General features: G+C 47.7%; 1 protein-coding gene across 2 annotated transcripts in view; it reads right to left on the bottom strand.

Moving 5' to 3' along the window:
* The window catches only part of CDYL2 (chromodomain Y like 2), a 234,434-nt gene that overhangs the window by 7,255 nt on the left and 206,657 nt on the right, over positions 1-20,522 (bottom strand). For both annotated transcript variants that reach the window (XM_041771776.1, XM_041771777.1), the window contains exons 4-6: positions 12,920-13,092; positions 6,678-6,888; positions 2,004-2,147 (exon numbers count right to left, since the gene is read on the bottom strand). In XM_041771776.1, the coding sequence (XP_041627710.1) occupies positions 2,004-2,147; positions 6,678-6,888; positions 12,920-13,092 (528 nt within the window). The remainder of the gene's footprint in view (positions 1-2,003; positions 2,148-6,677; positions 6,889-12,919; positions 13,093-20,522) is intronic.

Raw genomic sequence — 20,522 nt, 5'->3', positions numbered from 1 at the left:
AACAGCAATGCTATTAGAAATATATATGAGAAGTACTTTCCCCGAGTTCTTTCATTTCATTCTCATGTTAACTCCATAAATAGGTAGTATTTTTATCTCCACATTAGGATGAAGGACGTGAGCTCAGTGGAGTAAAGGTGCCTGGGTTGCCTGGCGCATGTGGCCTGCAGACGTCTGGCCAACTGGGGACAGGCCACACGGCTGCCTTGCTCTGGCACAGGCACTGTGGGGCAGTGAGGCACCTGAGCACCCTTCCTTGTGCCTCCCTCTAATCTGCTGATGTCAAAGTTTCACTTCACATTTTCCCCAAGTGCTTTAAAAGAAAAAGCAGGACCAAGGCTCCCTAGCTGAAGCAGGCTGGAATGAGGATGGGATCTTCCTACTTGGCCCGGATTGGAGGCTAAGGGGAGTGAGAACAGCTGGTGGACCAAGGCCACCTCTTGCCTCACAGGAATTCCCCTGAAGAACCCCATCTCCCAGGTTGCAGAGCAGAGTCTTTTCTCAAGCCTCACCCCAAAGCTCTTGAATTCACAACTGCTGACAGGAGAGATTTCCTTGTAGTATTTCTTCAACAGCTCATCCACCTGAGTACCTCCGTTGCCCAAAGACCAGACTCTTCCATGTAGCTTTGAGGCCTCTCTCCTACCTTTCTTCTCAACTTTCATGTCTCTCGAGTAGCCTGTGAACCTGCTTCCACCACCATGAGTCTCTGTCTAAACTCCGCAGGGGTTTTCGGACTCCTGTGTCCTCACTCACACTGCTTCCTCTGCTTAGAATGTCTACATGCTTGTCAGTGCTGCTGATCCTAGAGTCATCAAACATCCCTGTTTGCTCAAGACCAAAGGGATTCCTGAGATGTGGGATTTTCAGTGCTAAAACCAGGAGAGTCCCAAGCAAAGTGGGATGAGTGGGTCACAACAGTTATCAGGAAGATTAAAAGAGAATCACATAAAGGGATTAGCAGAGTGCATGGCTCATAACAGGAGTTCACCAATGATGCAGGACCATCGCCACTCTGTCACCATCACTGGCACTGTCAGGCTTCTGGGGAGGTGAGCTTACACACAGTAGGTCTGCAATCAAGGCTGATGAGGCAAATGGAAAGAGGCATGGCAGCCGGGGGTGGGGGTGGCAAGGGGGAGAGGCATGCGGCCTGGGGTGGGGGGTCAGTGGGGAGAGGCACGGCGGCCTGGGGGTGAGGGTGGAGGGGGCAGGGAGGAGAGGCATGGCGGCTGGGGGTGGGGGCGGGGGTGAGGGTTCAGCGCAGAAGAGAGAAGGAAGGGACACTCAAGGGTCTGACCCCGTGAGTCCGGCACAGCACCTCCTTGACCCCAAAGCAGACAGAGCCGCAGCACCCAGGGCCCTATTCTCCCAAACCACCTTCCTCATTTCCTAGACTGGCCCTGTGGCTCCAGGAGTGGCCTCTGCTCCACTTCTCAACAGGATATTTCCATACCTCACTCAGAGTGATTTTTCTGAGATAAATCGACACTTAATTAAAATCCGGCGGCTCTGCAGAGGTGTTATTTATTTATCTATTTTTCAATGTGTCTTCAGAGTCCAACGGCGATGTTCAAGTGTGCCACACACTCAGTGGGTAGAAGAAATGAAATACAAGGATGGCGTGTACTGGTTTCTCTCATCTCTAGAACAGTTTAACACCCTTTGTCCTTATGTGCCTTTGTTTCTCATATTCTTTGAAAACTACAGATGTTTTGTGCTTCTGTGTGTGTCTGGAACTTTCTTTTAAGGCAATGCGCTCTACCCCCAGAGTATTAGTCTCTTCTGTGAAGTTTCCAGACGGGACATAACGGGGAATATCTAAGCATGCCAACTGTCCGTCTCAGGGTCTATGCTCTGCACACGGAGAGGAGGCATTTATGGTTTTACACACACACCCTCCATGACCTTTGGCAAGTCAGCTAGTCCCTTTCAGCCTCATTACCGTCATCTGTAAAATGGGTCTGTCCCAAGGACGAGCACACAAAGACACAGGAACTCACCACCGCGCTGCAGGAGGCCATCTCCTTGACCCGCAACATGACCTCCTGGCTGAACGTGGTTGGCCAGAAGACCTGGGACACAAGTCCCCTGCTGCACGCCTCCTGGGCAGTGAGCTTCCGCCCACAGAAGAGCATCTCGTTGGCCTGAAAAAAGCAAAGGCAGGGGAAGGCTGAGAGCCCAGGGTGCCTTTCACATCGTTTAGCGGGGCCTGGACTTGACGTGAACCATGGGTCTGGCTCTCTAAGGCACAGTTATCGACTGGCGGTCAGATAAGCTTTGGGAACTACTGCAAACACCTGTTCTGTGTGCATCTCTCTGAGCAGAGCATCCACAGCTTTCCTTCAATTCCCAAAGAAGCTGTGTTCCTACTGTGGGTCCATCTGCCCCCACCCCTCTTTACATGTGGCAGCAGATCCACAGGAGTGGGCATGCGCCTTAGGCTGGGTACAGTTCAGTGCTGAAAGCACAGCCGTGATGACTGGTCCAGGGAGGCACAGATATATGCCCTAGATAATAAAGCTCTCCGTGAGGTTTCTAAGCTAGAAGTGATGGGGAAGATCTTTCTCCCTCCTTGGTTGCATGCTAAAGTCATGGAGCCCATGGCAACCACTGCTGTGTCCCCACTCTTTGGAGAGGGGGGTTCACAAAGAAAGGAGGGATGGAGAATGAGAGTCCTAAGCTAAGATTCCTGGATCCCAGCATCCCCAAAGAAGGCTCTGCTCCCAGGTATGCAAGTTAGGGCAATCAGTGCATTCTTTTCTTCCCGCTTTAAGCCAGTTAAAGTGTCTCCAGCACTGGCAGCCAGAAAGGTTCTAAATAATACCCTAATACTAATGCAGAGAGGCACAGCTCTCCTGGTGGCCTGGGGCTGCGCATACCTCTGCCCAGTTGTGAAGGGCAAAAAGCACCCTCCCTACCTGGCCCTCCCCTCCCTGTCTTCTGTGGTTTCCTCCAAACCCTACTCCCCCAAGAATTTCCTTTTGCTTTGTAGTTCAGAGCTGTCATGCTCCTTCTGGGAGGAGCCTGATGGATAAGGTCCTAGGCACAGATAGCACGGTGCAGTCACCACTAAAACTTACCAAGTGACTCTCCTGCTGATAATTAGGGTATGATGGTTACCACCATGTGACGGGGTACCTACCTCCTTCAGGATAAATCCCCACCTCCTTCACGCAGCAGACAATCCCTGCCCTGACATGCCATCCATCTGCCTGCCCCTATATGCTGAGCCTCTCTTGGATCGATGTTGAAATGCCAGGCTCTCCAGGCTGCTGGATCTATGCATGCGTTTTCCCCTTTGTTCTGGTTGTCACTGATGGGTCATGATGACCCAAAGGACAATCTTTCACGCCAGAGTAGAGAAATTTATCAGGTTGATAATGAGCCTACAGCATGCATTTGGTTGGATGTTTGAAGACAAATCTATGTCATTATACTTATTCAGAAACACCTCTGTCTCCAGAAGGAGAAATGAAAGGAAGGAACACAACGGAAGGAGCCAAAGAGGACACAGTCGGCAAGAACACATCCCCGTCAGCAACATTCTTGGAGTTTCAGAAATGGTTGAAATAAAGAGAGAAAGAAAGAGATAACACTGTACAATGTTCACATTTCTGCAACCACAAAGGACAGGGAGGAACAGGAGTGGCACCGAGTCTGGGCAGAGCGCAGTGGCCGAGATCAAAAGGGAAAGTGTTTGCTTCCTGGGCTCCCTGCCTGCCTCATTTTTCTGCCACTGGACTGTGAGCAGCCTCTAGCAGCTCCAGGACCAAGTTTCTGAATCTGAAAGGCCTCACTGATCCCACCTGATGGCCCTGCTGCACAGACTAGGTGGTGCCAGTGGGCGTGGGGCTGCTAGGGGTCCCTGCTAATCTCGTACTTGCCCTTCCTGTTTTGTGCTACCATCAAAGAGTGACAAGCCCACACGGAAGGGGCAGAACAGGGCTTGCAATCCTTCGAGACTCACTTGGGAGGTGGCCCTGCCCAGGAGCTTTCTTTCTCTAAGCACCCGTGAACCTTATCACAGTCCAGCAGTAATGGCCACTTGCGGGGTTCCCACCCCACTCCCCAGGTAAGAAGGCCACAGTTTACAGGACCAGAGCAGTGGAAAGCACAGGCTGCAGGATCAGACACCCCTGCTCTGCCTTCTGCTTTGCCCTGTGACCCTATGCAAATCTCTTTGCCTCTCTGTTTATTCATTTCTAAAGTGGGTACCAATTACCACCTGTGAGGATCCAATGAGGTAACAAAAGAGCAGGGAAACACCACACCAGTCACGCATTAGCACCCACAGGTGGGATTACCAAGGGTGCAGCCTCCATGTTATTCATCTTTGTACTTCTAAGCAGATAAGGCAATGCCAGGTGTCTACTGGAAGCTCACTTAAGTTTGTGGGCTGCAACAGTGTCGTTTGTGTGACAACAAAACAGTTTCATAATTACACTTCGACTCTCTATAAACTCTATAAAATGTAAGGCAACAGGACCTACCTTTGCAGGTGCTCAGAAGAGTAAATGAGACCATCATGTGGAAAGTGACCAGTAACGTGGCCGGCACACAGGGATGATCAGTGCAAGCTTAGAGAATCTTCCTGGGACAACCCACTCAGTCCTTCGTTATCAGAGTGCCCACGTAGTTTTGGTGTGTAATGCAACACAGTGGACACATTTTTCAGAATGGAAATATCAAAGAGATAGCAGGGAGCATCAAAATGATTGGGCAACCCTGTGCAGAATCTCAGTACCAGCAACACTTTAGGGAGGATCCACTAAGTCCCAGCTGCAGCTGGCCTCCTGAGAGTTTCACCCTAGGCCCTCAGCCAGGGGTGGGGAGAGATTGGATCTCAGGAATCCTAAGGATGGAAGAGGCACTGGACTCAGTCTGCTGGGTGAGGAAAGCAGGTGATAAGTGTGCTGAGCCCACAGGCCTGTGGAGTCACTTGGGAGTTACCTTGTGGAGTTGTGAGATGTGAATGTCAAGGCCAGAGACCAAACAGGAAAAGGAACAAGGTCTGGGTCATTAAAATGCTCTGAGCTTTGCCTAAGAGCTCCAACTCGAACCAGAAGACCCATCAAAGGCTTTGTGAGAGACTAGCAGATAAATTCCTGGAGGGCCAAGGAGAAGTCACGAATGGAGAGGATGGAGGCAAGAGTTTCCAGGAGCATCTGTCACAGCAGTGAGCAAACAACATCAGAGCTGACCACAGACCCACTGGGTTCAACAAAAAGGAGGTCACTGGTGTCCCTTGCAATGGAATATGGCAGAATTTTTCTTCAATATTAGACAGAGGACCTACACATGTGGGTGCGGGGACTTTCTAGAACCGGTCTAGAGGAGGCACCGGATCTGCTTATTGCCCTTCTTAGAGAGACAAGCTATTACAGGAGATGCAAGCTGAGTTCAGACAATACTGTCTTGCAGACATCCCCCCAATTTCAGATTTACTCTTTGGATGTGGGTCCTACTTATGACAAACCAGTTAAGAGCACAGACTCTGAGACCAGATAGTCTGTGTTCACATCCCATGACTACCACTCCCACTGTGTGACTCTGGACAACTCACCCTCTCCGAGCTTCAGTCTCCAATCTGTCACGTGGGGATGACAACTGTTATACCTTAGGGGGCTATAGGAGGATGCACTGAGTCAACGGCTCTCAAGTGCTGGCCTCGCTGCGTGCTTTCCAAGTGTTATTATAACTGGCCCCTGACCACACTCACTTCTGGTAGCTGGCACAGAATCTGACTGCAGCCATTCACTCTAACACCACTCTGACCACTTACTTACTGACATACAACATGGAAAGTTCCTTAACTTCTCCAATCTGGCTTGCCATCTATGCAATGGAAACCATAACATGTGGGTACTCCAGGTGGGAACTGCCTGTGAACACCAAAATCCCTTCCTGCTTTTAGGACACACAGCAAGACTACATTTCCCAGCCTCCCTGTAGGTGGGTGTGGCCACACCTTGGAATCCGGGTCTGTGAAATGTGAGCAGAGGTGAGATGCCTCTTTGCAGACCTGGCCCATAAAAACCTCCAAGCTCTCTCTCTTTGCATCCACTGGTCTGAAGCAAAAGTGGGTCTACCAGATGGAAGACACCTGGGCCCCCGGTCAGTGTGGATGGCTACTACATCTGCATTGGACTGCGGCAAGAACCAGAAAGAAATGCTTGTTGTTTGTACCCTAGGATTGTGCGACTGTTAACAGCATAGTCCATTCTAATACATGGTCTTCTCAGGTTGTTGTGAAGAATAAATGAGCTAGGGTAGGCAAAATGCTTAGATAAGCAAACTGAACTTAGCTTAAAATTCTATGTGCTTTAACTAGTTAAGTGCCTAGGTAAATGAACTAACTGAATTAAGTTAGGTGAAAAAAGTATATGTTTGATAAGTGAACGTCTTCATTGTCCCCTCAGCCCTTGGCTACACCTGCTGCTGGCATCTGGCACCAGTACTCAAAGGCTCTGAGATCAGCCTGACCTCGTCCCAGCAACTCTGGGGAAGCAGAGGAAGCAGAGGCACTCAGCACATTACACAGGGCAGGTGCACTTCTGGATTTCTTATTCACATGAAGGGCCATAGCCTAAATCCAGGACAGAGAAGGGGTCTTGTTGGGACCCAAAGCCACTTATCACAGAGAGAGATCCTGCCCGAGGAACAAGGGAGCTTACCAGTGCGACGCCCAGGATCTGGGGGAAGGTGTACGAGGAGCAGCCAGCGGGCGTGAGGCGGATGGTGGCATAGGGGGTCTGAAACCAGGCCTTCTCGCTGGCCCACACGATGTCGCAGAGGGGCAAGATGGAGGCACCCAGGCCCAGGGCAGGCCCATTGATCGCAACCACGATAGGCTTCTTAAACTGGATAAAGGCCTTCACAAAGTCCCTGGGAGAAAAGAGAAGACCTTCTTTAACAGATGGCCAGGCTGCCGAGACCTACTTGACATCCTTTAACCTACCAAGGCTGAAATAAGCTTCCCTGGTGGGGTAAAGCACCCTCAGGTCGTCAGAGGGAAGTGGGTGCCGGGCAAGGGTCTCACTCTCCTGAACACCAAGCCCCTAAGCTGCAGTCACAGGCATGGCACATTTGGTGGTTGGTGGCACATTTTCAGAAATAAATTCGTGGGCTGACCACATGCCCCACTTTGTCTAGATGGTCCCAGGTCATGCCCACTGTCCCACTACTGCACCCAGCTTACCACTCCCTGGATACTGACAAAGTGTAACTATCCTAAAGAAGACAGCCTGAACATCAAGGTTCAGAACCAGAAGGAGAGCCAACAGGAGGCCGTCACCAGGAGGCATATTTGAATGAGACAAAGAATGTTCAATAGCACTGGCAGAAGGTGGAATGGCCAGCACTGGGAGGTATGAACCCCTTGTCATTGGAGGTATTCCAATTTGGGCTGGATGACCACTTTGGGTGATGCTGTAGAGGGAATTCAAGCTTCAGGGGGCGGGCACAGGTGAGGATGGATGATATGTAACATTTCTTTCACTCCTAGGATTGTCTGATTCTGAATCACCCAGAGATGGCAGACTCATCGAGGGTGGTTCTAGAATGCTGACAAGGATCCATATGTTGGGGTGGCTTTAACCAAAACTGGGGGAGGACACTGACCTTTCCCATAGGTACGAGGCATCTGGGATCATGGCTCTGGGATTAGGAGACATTTTCCCCCCTCCCCTTCCTCACAGAGCAAGTGCCAGCGTACATCTGGACCAATTAAGCAGAGCCAACCCTACTTTCTTTGACCTAGAATGCTTTTCACCTTTCCCATAGCTGCTCTATAAGATTTATAAAATGTTCATAGTCATCTGGACATGGAGGAGAGATCCAAGATGTCTAGTAAAACCTGAATCCTTCATTGTTCTCAGGTGGAAGCTACCAAGAACTCACAAGAATAAAATCCATACTCCTGCCCATGGCCTCAGTCTGCTTCCGCTCACCCCTCCAGGTGCATCTGTTGTCTCCCTCATGCCTGTGCACAGTGCATGAGCTACACAGGCCTTCTGAGGGTTCTTGGAAAACACCGGCATCACAATTTGCAATTATCCTACTTATTTGCTGGCTTACTTATTTTTGGATTTTCCTCCCTCTTCAGCTCCTTACAGAAACCCTCAGGTCTGCCTCGTGTATGGCTTGGTGCCCATCTGTACTAGAGTTCACCCTCAGTAAATAGCTTCCAGATAGATAAAGGAGGCTCTCAGAAAGAGAGTGGAGACTGTGATGTGCAGCAGGGATGCACTCACTGCTTGCCGGACCTGCTTTCCCACCCCTCCTCTTTCTGAATCTGCTGCTGGAGCACATTTCCCCATCTCCCTCACAGATGGCTGTGACCAAGTAATCCAATGCCAGGCAATGGAATGAGTGGAAACCTATGCACAATTCCAGGCCAGGACAAGGAAATCTCCCATCATGTTGCCCACAAATCCTTTCACCTTGATGGGCATGGCCATCTTGGAGGGCATGTGCTGAGCCACAAGATGGAAGGAGTGTGGGCCCTTGAGTCACACTTAGAGGACAGCCACAGGCTGGTCAGTAATATCCGCTTTAGGTTCCCAAATAGAAGTAAATTTTTATCATAACTGAGCCCAAATACATGTATTTGTACGTTACAGCAGCTAGTACTTCACTGATAGAAAAATCCATCTGATTTCTCCCTTCTCAGCTGCTAACACCCCCCTGCAATCCTCACCAAAACATGTGGGCATCAGGGTGAAATGGTGGGATTGAATTCCACTGTGAGAAGCCTGAGTGGAGGGCGTCTCACAACCTATATGTTGTCACCTGAGTATGCACCCTTGCCCTAAGCTTGAGGCAGTCCATCTCCTGACTCTTGTGTGGGGATTTGTGAGTATAAGGTAGAGCTCTCTCAGCCACTGCCAGTCCCATTCCCTGGCCTGACTTCCTAACTTCATGGCCTCAGTCACTGGCCTTAATATATGCTTTTTACCAAATGCAATTTGGAGTCCACACGGTATGTGGGGCTTCTTGGCAGGGTCCTTGGAGCCACAGGGTCTGAGTGATCTGGGGCCAACATTCCACATCTAAACCCCTTCATACAATTCCAGGACCTTGAATCTCAGAAGTTGTAAAGGACTTCAGGAGTTGTCAAGCCAAATCTGCTCAGTGCAGGATTCCCTCCCAAGCCTCATGAGGATCCACCATTCTCCAGCAGCTGCAGAACACACTCAGTAAAGAGGGTCCTTCCCTATCAAGATGACTACCTGCTGTGGACTTCATGAGGGCTTCTCTAACTTTCTCACTCTACCCCAATCTCCACACGGCAGCCCCTCAGGAATTCATCTCGGCCCTCACAACCTTAAGGGAACATACTGTTCCAGAGCCCAGAACCTTCCCTCTGTGGTCTCCAACCTGAGCTCTGTGCAGAGGGATCTCACATCCTGAGGAGGGGTAAGGGGAGCTGGTGTGCCCAGCTCCACTCCTGCACCCTCACGCCATCCTGTTTTGGTCCAGACTGCCTCATGGGCTCATGTCCTGGATATGAAAATGCAATGCACGGACCACTCTCCCCATCCTCTTCCTCTCACTCAAGCAGATCTCTATCACAAAGGCCCAGTGGACACAGAAGCCTGACGGCAAACAGGATATTGCATTACAGATGCTGCCGCTCAGATATCTGATCCTGACTCGGGTGGCGGGACTGTGCGGGCAAGATGACTTGCCATCTTCCTTAGCATCAAAGTCCATCAGTGCTGCTGACTCTGGCTACAAAGCTTCCTCCACTCAGCCTGAGTCCAGTGGCCTCTGCCTGTCTGAGCATTAGGCTGCTCTGATGTGGCCTAAGGAGCAAGAATTTTAGGGTCAAATCTCCACTCTGCCCCTAAACAGTAGTGAGATCTTGGACAACTTACTCTCTGGAATCTCATTTCCCTCCCTGTCAAATGGGAAAGCCAATGGTTTGTTCCCATAGGGCCTCTGGGATTTAAAGGAGACCGTGCCTGGCATGCAGGACCCCTTGGTCAATACTGCTTATATTATTATAGTCAGTGCACCTGCTGGGTAGGGCAGATGCTGCTCTTGCTCCACTCTCAGTGGTCAGTAATCCACCCTCTAGGCCAAAAGGAGATGCTGAAGCAATATTCTACATACAGGGATGTCTGGATTCCACCTGGAGCAATTGGCATTCCTTGTGGGGCTACCTATTCCCTCTAACCAGAGCCACAGGGTGCAGCTCTCCCACTGCCAAAGTTCAGAGCCAAGCCAGCCAGTATGAGACCTGTGAGCACCAGCTACACACAGCGATAGCCATCCTGGGGCCCAAGGAGGGGTGCTCTTGAAACACACTCTCCAGTGAGACCAGACTTAGCTAGCACTCATGGCTGGACATAATAGTATTAGCAATGAAAATAACTCCTTACACCTGTTCTAAGTATGAACTATGTGCTGGGTCAGTCCAAGTTTCTCACGCGGGTTATTTGATTAATCTTCATCCTAGCAACCCATCAGCAGACTATCACATCATCTGTGAGGAGTTCAGGTGAGGGCAGTCTCTCTTTCAGGATAGGGCTGACAGCTTTGTTTGGGTCCTGGACAGAAGCCTGTGCTGAATGAATCATCTGAGCTCTTCTCACATCTGTTAGTTCATTCAACAAACATCTGCAGAGTGAACACGGCGTCCTGGGTCATGTGTGTGTGTAATTTTTCTAGGAAACAATGAGGATGGGGTGGGAGTGGTGCTGGAGGTGCTGTGGCTGCAACATGCCCAGATCCTGGAGGTCAGCCCAGCCAAGAGCATGCATGTCCCCAGAGAATTGCAAGGGCTGTCAGTAGGTTTTAAGTTTCTGTGGCCAAAATATGTTTCAGCCATCCTAGACTTTGAACAAAGTTCCTTCACAAGAGACTTCTCAGACTAAAAATATGTTAATATGCCTGGAAAATCTGCAGGAACAAGGACAGAATTTGCAGCATGGCCCAAAGTAATTTATGGACAGTGCCATTCACTCACGATGCTTCTCTGGAAAGCTGCACAAAATTCTCTGGGAAATGCTTCTCTGCCACCTTGTGTCCCAAACTCCGAAGCATGGCTGCCAGGGGAAGCACTCCAAAGTTTGTGGAGCTGGAACCTCCCCTAGGTGCTTGATGATGATGGGCATGGCACATTTTCTGACCTCATGGGCACTCTTCTCTATGGGGCCATACTGTATGCACTCCCATCTATCCCCTTTAAGCTCCTCACCCACTCTTGTTCCTTCTAACACAGTGGAACTACCAAGGGAACTTTAAAACCAAAGATGTGCTGGCCCCACCCCATGCTCACTGATTTGGAATCTTCTGGAGTTGTCAAGCAGCTGGGTTTTAGAGAAGCTCCCTGTGGATTCACTATGCTATTGGGTCTGAGAACTGCTGGTCTAGGACACATCCCCCATTCTCTCTCCTGGTGTCTCTACAGGCTCATAAATTAGGAACCTCTACTCCCTCTGAACACTGGGAAGAATTCCCTTTGCCACTTCCCTCTCTACTCTGCCTAAGAGAAACTCACTTTTCTGATGAGATAGCAAATGTCTTAAATCCTACTGCCTGCATTTCTCAAGAAGTCAGCTAATGCATTCAGAATCTCCTCAAATTTGGGACTTCCGGAAATCCAGCTAATGCCTCCACTGAAATCCGTAAGCCACATGATGGCTATGGCCAAGGCTTTCCTCAGGCCAGAGAGATGGGCACCCTATCTGATGGTCCCACAAATGAACGAAGCTTACTGGGGACCCTGTTGCTCCCCTTGCCAAGTGATTAGGCAGCTGTTAAAAGGCACAGCTGAGTCCAAGCAGGGAATAAACAGCTGTGGATGTGGCCAGGGCTGTCTATAGCCAGGAAGCTTGGGACGCATGCAACCAGGACGCCTTTTTTAATAACAGCGTTCAGACATTTTGTCTCTTTGGGTAAGAATTCTGCAACAGGAAGCACACATGTGTTTTGGAGCATATTCATTGGATGCTTCACCCTGAAAAGGGGATGTAGAACTCCACCTGTGGCAGCATCCCCATGTGATCTCTTGGAGACTCCGTCGTATCTCCTGGAAGGCTCCCACAGCCGCATGAGAATCAGCCTCCATGTAATGCTGCCAAGTGCAGTGAGCCTGGAAGCCCCAGAAAATCCCTCGTTGTGAGGCCTGAGGCACCAAGACACACAGATAAGTGTTCCTTTCCGAGAGACCAGGTGGCATTACCACACTGTGACTCCTGTTTGAGCCTGGGACAAGGTGCAGCAGCAAGCATGAGCCCTTCCCAGGGTGGAGGCTGAGTGATGGCTCTTGTTGAAAATAACACTCAATTGCTTCTGATAAATCCATAAATAATACGGAAATATCTATCCTTCAGGGTCCCAAAAGAGATACTGATTGTTGGGATCAGATGTCAGCCCCAGGATCCCAACAGAAGTTGGGAACAAAGGCAACAAGAGAGGCAGAAGCACTCCCCCATCCCCCATGGGGTCTGCAAATGCAGAGCTGCCCAGGGTATCCTCCATCCTCTCTCCAGTGCTGAGCCATGTCAGCTTCAGGACACAGGACACCCAGAAAATCAAAGATTTCACCATCAGACAGACAGTGGGAGTAGCATGGATAACACATGGGCATTACCAGATGCTGTGCTTAATATAAAGAAATAAAATCTCTTTTTGATCAAAAGAATAAAGTGGGATCTAACCTAGAGAGCAAAGGCACCTTAATTTTGGCAGAAAAATACAGGATGCTCAATTAAATCCCAATTTCAGATAAAAAACAAATAATATTTTAGTATCAGTATGTCCCAAACATTGCACAAGATATACCTATGATAAAAAAATTCTTTGCCGTTTGAAATTAAAAAATCTAACTGAGCAGCCTATATTTTTATGTGCTACAATTGCCAAGAGGAGGCAGGTCCCAAAGTGTCCAAACATGAGCAGAGCTCACCTGATGGCTTCTGCAATCCGGGTACTCTCCTTTCTCCGGTCACTGGACAACCGGCCAATTAGGTAGGAGTAATCTAGGCCACTGCAGAATACGCTGCCCACTGCACTGAGAAGCAGCAGTTTGCTGTCGTCCGTGGCCGCGTTGCACAGCGCTCGCCGGACCTCCTTCATAATCTGTGGGCAGAGATGGATTTGCGGCGATGTTAAGTGTCTGCCTAAAAGCCAGGGGGCTTTCAGATGTCAAGCCCGCCAGAGGCCTTACCCCTGAGGAAAGAGGAGAGTGCATCTTCTCCTCCTATGCAGGAAGACTCCTGCATACAAGCCACATCCAGACTAAGCAAAGAAACATCAAAACCAGAGCTCCCCTACAGCTTCCCCAAAGCAGGCAGAGTGCTGTGAAGGTGGCAGTGGGGTCACTGGCTACAGACTTGGAAGCCTGGCTTGGAGCCGGCTGATCCCTGGTAAATCTCTACAAATCTTTTTCCAGCATTTGTGTGTTTAGCCCTTCTCAAAGTGTGGGGGAAATTCCTGTGCACATTCCCAAGGGAGGTATGTTAGCCTTATCTAGAAGGCCAGATTTAATCATACTCTTGCTCATCCTTAATTCAACTAAGTCTTTTGCATGGCTCAGAGGTACCACATGAGAAGTGGGCTATGGCATCAGAACTCACAAAATTGTCAAGAAGCCAAGAAGACAACCATCAGACACAGATTCCATATCCAGCAAAACTATCATTCAAAAGCAAGGGTAAAAAAAAGTAGGCATTTTCAGCAAAAGAATGTTTACCACTCTTAGACCCTCACTGAGAGAATTTAAAAAGGATACACTCAGAAAGAAAAACTATACTCGGAAAGAAAAAAAACAGACATGCAAGTGGTAACAGCCAACAAAGAAACATGGTGAATGTGCTGATAAATCAATATAAGAATGACTATAAAATCATCATACTGATTTTGACCAAGGAGGCTGAGGGTTTGCACAAGGGTAGAACTGGAGTCCAGGCGGTAACAGCATGTCAGATGGAGAAAGAATGATGACCACATGCCAAGGTTCTAGGTCTGGGCTTGTTGGAGAGGTGAGGATGACGTGGAGGCTTCATTATGTGTACAGAACTTAAGGATAATTTCTTAAAAGTACATGGATTACAATGAATGGGGAGGGGGCTAAAATAAAGAAAGCTCAATCACTCAATCCAACATAAGTGAGAGAAGGAGGAAAAGTAAGTGAATAGGTGCAGAAAAGACATGGTAAGAGAAAACAAGGCATGCACTTGCCTGGGTGGAGCTGAGAGTCCAACTGGGGAGACAATAAGTGAACAGGCTTTTAAGGGATTGTTAATTTTTCAATAGGCATAATCATAGGGTACAATGGGAAAATATTATGGGAGCCATGTTTTAAAAACTATACTTTTTAAAGAAAAAAAAAACATTTATTAAGTGCTTGGAGGTGCCAGAGATTGCAAGAGGTAATTTCCACATATTTTACTCCAAATGAAAATCCCACATAGTAAGGAATGGTTTTCCCATCTTGTGGGTAATGCAAGGGAGACTCAGAGAACTGGTGTGAAGCCGCCTGAGGTCAGTAGCAAGAGCCAGAACCATGGTAATCCCCCCAAATCCCTTCTCTTTCTACCACTCCAAACTTGTTGGATGACTTAAATAAATGGGTGAATTTTAGTGGAAAAAAAGATAGGGCTGGATGTCAGTTTGAATGGAGAATCTCCCAGCTTGTGCTCTGTAAGGATGGGAGAGGCACTTTCCATTCTAACAGGGTATAAGCCACAGATTCATTTTGAACATCAAAAACGCGAAGAGGCCACTATCTTGTGGGTCCTTTAATCCATCTGCCTCCAGAAATAGACACACTCTGAATGATCCATGAACTCTATTTCTCTGAGAGGCAAATAAAAGAAAACCCCACTGTAAAGACGTGCGCTGCCATTCCACACAGGACTCAGAGTGGCCTCCCTCTCTGAGGTCACAATTACTTGTCAATTAGTAAAGACAAAATCAAACAAAACAGCCACCCCCTTTATAAATTAAATGGAAAGTAAATTTGTGTTTCATTCATGTGAGAAAAGTACAAACTATTTTTTTAAATTTAAAGACTGTTACATCTAGTTATTACAGCTCTCCTTTGCCTTTCTCATATAGATAATCCAATTTGGACTGATGCTTCTGCCTCCTTGAAGGACCCCAAATTGTAAAATATAACTGGTTTGTTTAAAGTAAAACATTCTAAAAACGACTGCTTCTTTGCTTCCGTGGGTCCTCGGCGGCACCCATGCAACTACCTCTTGCTGGCCACTTACTAGGCTGTAAGAGACCAGTGCCCTCAGAGGCCCCTGGGGAATGCCTCTGTAACAAATGCTCCAGGACTGCTACATATTAAGAAGCCCTCAATACTTTCTTGTTAGACACTTGCTACTGCCACTTGCTCCAGATGTCAGCATCTGCTAGAGAAAACACACTCCCCCTGCCACCTTCTGCACTTTCTGCACACTCCCCCTTCTACCTTCTGATCTCCATGGGTTGGAGCCAGATAACCAAATTCACTAGGAGTGGGTTGAAAGGGGGAGTAGACCAGAGTCCCTTTATCTGCTTCCTCTTTCCTTGCTGAAATCAGCCACCCAGGGCCCATCTCACTGGTAAGCACCTTCATGAACGTGTGCCCAGTTATCCCTGACTAAACGCAAACTTTTCCTTCTCCCAAAACCCCAAATGTCCCTGCTATGATACTTGTGACAAGCCCCCTTGTCAAATGTGAGCATCTTTGCCTCACCTTACCTCCTGCTTGATTTAAATCCCTGATAGGCAGCCTCTAAGATGGCCTTCAATGATCCCTTCCATGGTAGTCACATGCTTGTGAGTGCAGACAGACCTCATGACTCACATCTCACCTCAAGGTACAGCAAGAGCGGCAGGATGTCCCGTTCAAGAGAGGACTGGCATACAAAAGGACATGGCTGTCCTCCTTTGCTCTGTCTCCCCCTCAGAGCTCCCAGTCTGGGGAAGCAAGCTACCATGTCCAGAAGAGCACATACAGAACAGCCACATGGCAGGGGACTGATATCTCTGGCCAGTGAGGACCTGCCAGCAGCTGCCTGGGTGAGCATGGAAGTGGATCCTCTTCCACTGAGCCTTCAGTAGAGACTATAGCTGCAGACAACCATGCCTTGACTACAGGCTTTGAGAGACCCTGAGCCAGAAGCATCTAACTGAGCCATACCAGGATTCTTGACCCACAGAAACTGTGAGATAACGTTCATTGTTTTAAGATGCTAAGCTTAGCACAATTTGTTATACAATAATAGATAACTAATACAATTCCTTAAAAGCTAAAATAGTCTTCTACTCATCTGTATAGCCCTTGTAACACCTAGTCCAGAATCTCACACATAAAAATATTTAATGTATGTTTATTGAATTGAAGGAGTTGCACAGTATTTACCTCCTCAAGAAGTTTACAGTGTAATGGAGGGAACCAGACATTTAACAAATTATCACAAAAATACATGTACATTAACAACCATAACAAGTTCCAGAAGGGAGGGGTGCATAATGCTGGGAAAGCTCCTGAGAGGAGAGGCAGATGTAACCTGGGAGGGGGCTGGGGGATGGGCAGTGAGGAGGGTATCCCATGGATGTAGTGATTGAGCTGAGACCTGAATGGAGTACAAGGCCACTAGACAAGGAGGAAGGGAAGGTTGTTTCAGTCAGAAGTACAGGTATACGTAAAGGCCCTGGGGCAGGTGTGAGCATGTAAGAAAGCTAGGCTGGTTGGAGTGCAGGAGAGAAGGGGGAGGGGATCCTTGGGTGGCTCAGCAGTTTAGCTCCTGCCTTTGGCCCAGGGTGTGATCCTGGAGTCCCGGGATCGAGTCCCACATCAGGCTCCTGGCATGGAGCCTGCTTCTCTCCTCCTGTGTCTCTGCGCCTCTCTCTCTCTCTCTCTCTCTCTCTGTCTATCATAAATAAATAAATAAATCTTAAAAAAAAAAAAGGAGAGAAGGGGGATGTGTAGTATGAAGCAGGGAGGTTTACAGCAGTGGGCAGCTCAGAACACAACAGCCTCATTTGCCTCATGAACAGTTTTGATTCTTAAAGCAAATGGGAATCACTGTTGTATCTGAAGTATGTGCGCATGTGTGTGTGTGTGTGTGTGTGCATGTGTGTAGAAGGGGTGACTTGATCAGATTTGCATTCCTGGCAAATTACTCTGCCCACCTTGAGGAGAATGGATTACAGGATAGGAAACATGAAAGAGCATGCTTGTTAGTAGGTTATTACAACAGTCCAGACAGTATATAATGGTCATGATGGAAACAGAGAGAAGAAAGCCTATTAGTGGGCCATTCAAGGATTAAAGTTAATAGGCCTTGGGGTTTGGGTGTGTATGGTGGGTGTGATCAAGAGGGTATGAGGTATGACTCTCCCATGTCTGCTGTGCTCCTGTGGACAGTGGTGGTATAGCCTGGTTAGACTGGGAGCACTGCAATAAACTGGGAGTTGAGAGGGCTTGGGGTCTTTTCCTAATGGGGGAGTAGATGGGCTTTTAATCACCAACATTTTGGGCAATCTATTTTGCTGGTTCTTTCCTAAAGGGGCATTTTCATTATTTTCCTGGTTCTTTGCTATATTCCAGACAGGAGCTATATTACAACACACCCGCTAGCCTCAGAATCTAGTTAACACACCCAGAAATGTATGAATTTCTGCCCATGAGGCCAATCCAGCCAATGTCCCATATACAACTAGAAAAGGAAATCCAATTATGCTATGCAGGGTGGCCTCGTCCCAGGTGCTCCATGAATAAGTAAGGCTGGGTCTGCTGGAGGCCATTAAATCACCTCTGCTTCATCTTAACAATGACGGGAACATTTACAGAATGCTTTCTATGTACCAGGCATTTTGTGAGCCTCTTTGCAGACATCATCTCTAATCCCACAAGCAAGGTATCCTATAACTTCTATAAATGAAGAAGCTCAAAGAGATAAGGTGACTTCCCAAGGCAAGCTAGTAGAGGCCTGGAGAGTGGAATATAGTCTACTAGACGACAAAATCTATATTCCTCTGGTACCACCATCTTTTCACTTCTCTGGAGTCTTTCTTTCAGGGCTACTTTACCCAGTTGGCCAGCTTATCTAGATAGTCAATCTGCTTTGGTTGTTGAGATAGCTAAAAACACCAGATCAGTGTTTTTTTCCATTTTCCTCCCATTCTGTTACCAACAGGCACCAATTAGGAATGGAACCCCTAATTAACCAAGTCTACATCTCAGGAGCTGAGAACCTGTGCACCTGATGACATCAGCTGGAGGCACACATCTTCCGTGGTGAGTAGGCAATGGTTAACACATAAAGCTGCTCCAAAGAGACAAGATGAACTCCATATTCATTCGATTTATTGAAGGAAAATGCTGTGCCTTTTAAAAACATGCTTTTAAAAAGTAGTGAAGTAGGAAAAATCTAAGAATCATTACTTCATGAGGATGTTTCATGACGAGCTTAAACTAACAAGGCTTCCAGGTGTATAAAAATGTGAAGGGCAACCTTTATGGTAAACCAGGGGGCAGAAGATGATCACAAACTGCAAAGGCTTTAGCTACATCTCTTCCCTTATGGTGATCATTCCTGACTGCCACACCCACAGTCCCTTGAGGGAACTACAGTTTATGTAAGTCACAATGATAAGACATGTGATTACAAGTCCCAGGACACAGTACCTCCTGCCCCACCCCACTTGCTGGGCCTCCCGGAGCATACTGGATACACTGGGCCATGTCAGACCACCCTACCAAGCCCAGTCAGGGTGAATGGCCACTCCTTAATTGTGTCACTGTGGTTAACCCACTCCTGTGGTTAAGCCTCTGTGTCTTCATTACTACTATGAAATCAGATATCACAGGACAAGATATCACAGGACAGGGAAGGGGAAGTGTGGACTTTGCTGTCTTCAATGGGCCAGGTGCTGGGCTGACTGTGAGAAACAATATGGCAGGCACAAGTGGCAAGGGTCCTGCACCCTGAAGCTTACAAGACTCTAGGCCTAAATTCTCTAAATCTGTGTTATCTTGTTCATAAGAGGTGGACCATAAGAATTCTACATCAGAAAGGTCCTGGGAGAAGAAATGGGAAAAACAACAAATACAAAGCACAAAGAGCTGCTGGTAGCTGGTGCTGTCATGGTTTTCGCCATTTACCCCCTCCTGTGGCAGGGTGGTCTAGTTGGAGAGGGCTTCTTGGATGAGTCTTTTCCCACATTTGCACCATCGAGAATCTCTTAAAAAATATTAATCGGTTCTTCACTGTTCCCCCTCAGTACCCCAGATCTTAAATGGTGCTATGTAACGGCAGTGAGTATTCACTGTCTCCCCATTCTGTTCACCTAAAATATAAGCATGATTAGCATTAAAAAGGTAAGGTAGAAAAAACATGTAAAACAGACTTCATCAAAATTTTAAACGTCATACATCCAAGGACACTATCAAGAAAGTAGCAAGCCACAGAATGAGAGCATATTTTCTTTCTTTTCTGTGTGTGTGTATTTTTTTATGGGAGTTCAATTTGCCAACATATAGCATAACACCCAGTGCTCATCCCGTCAAGTGCCCTCCTCAGTGCCCGTCACCCAGTCACCCCATCTCCCCCCACCTCCCCTTTCACTACCTCTTGTTCCTTTCCCAGAGTTAGGAGTCTCTCATGCTGTCACCCTCAGACATTTCCCACTCATTTGAGAGCATATTTTCAAATCATATATCTGATATAGAAGTCTTAAAACTCAACAATTAAAAACAATTTTAAGATTAGGCAAAAGATGTGAATAGACAATTCTCCAAAGAAGACAGACAGATAGCCAATAAGCTCACGAAAAGATGCCCAACATCATTAGTCATCAGGAAAATGCACATTAAAATGACGGTGAAATACCACCTCACACCTGCTCCACCAGCTACGATAAGAACAGACAATAACAAGTGTCGACAAGGATGCAGAAAGACTAAAGCCCCTGTACACAGCCAGTGGAAATGGAAAACAGCATGTGAAACACAGTCTGGCAGTTCCTCAGAAAGTGAAATAATTTCAGAGTTACCATACAACCCAGCAGTTCTGCAAGGAGGAATATATCTGAGAGCACTGAAAGCACATTCACATGGAAACTTGTACACAAATATTAGTCCTAACACAGTAGTCAAAAATGGAGCCAATATAAATGCCCATCACTGAACAACTGATGGACAGAATATGGCACATCCACACAAAGGAAACGAAGGGAGCAATGACGTGTGCTACCCAGGGATAAACCTCGAAAACATCATGTTCAGTGGAAGAAGCCAGTCACAGAAGACCACATACTATACACTTCCATTAATATGAAACGTCTGGAATAGGCAAATCTGTAGAGAAAGAAAGTAGATCCATTGTTGCCAGGGACTTGGCAAGGGAGGATGGGGAGGCGATGCTAATGGGCATGGGGTTTCCTTTGGGGGTGATGGAAATGTGCTAGAACTAGATCATGGTGATGGTTCTGTGCCCTTGTGAATATACTAAAAAAAGTACATGTTAAAAGGGTGAAATGTATGGTATGTGAATTATATCTCAATTGAA

Source organism: Vulpes lagopus, chromosome 10, assembly GCF_018345385.1.
Source record: "Vulpes lagopus strain Blue_001 chromosome 10, ASM1834538v1, whole genome shotgun sequence".
NCBI lineage: Eukaryota > Metazoa > Chordata > Mammalia > Carnivora > Canidae > Vulpes > Vulpes lagopus.
This window is presented reverse-complemented; position numbering and strand designations above follow the sequence as displayed.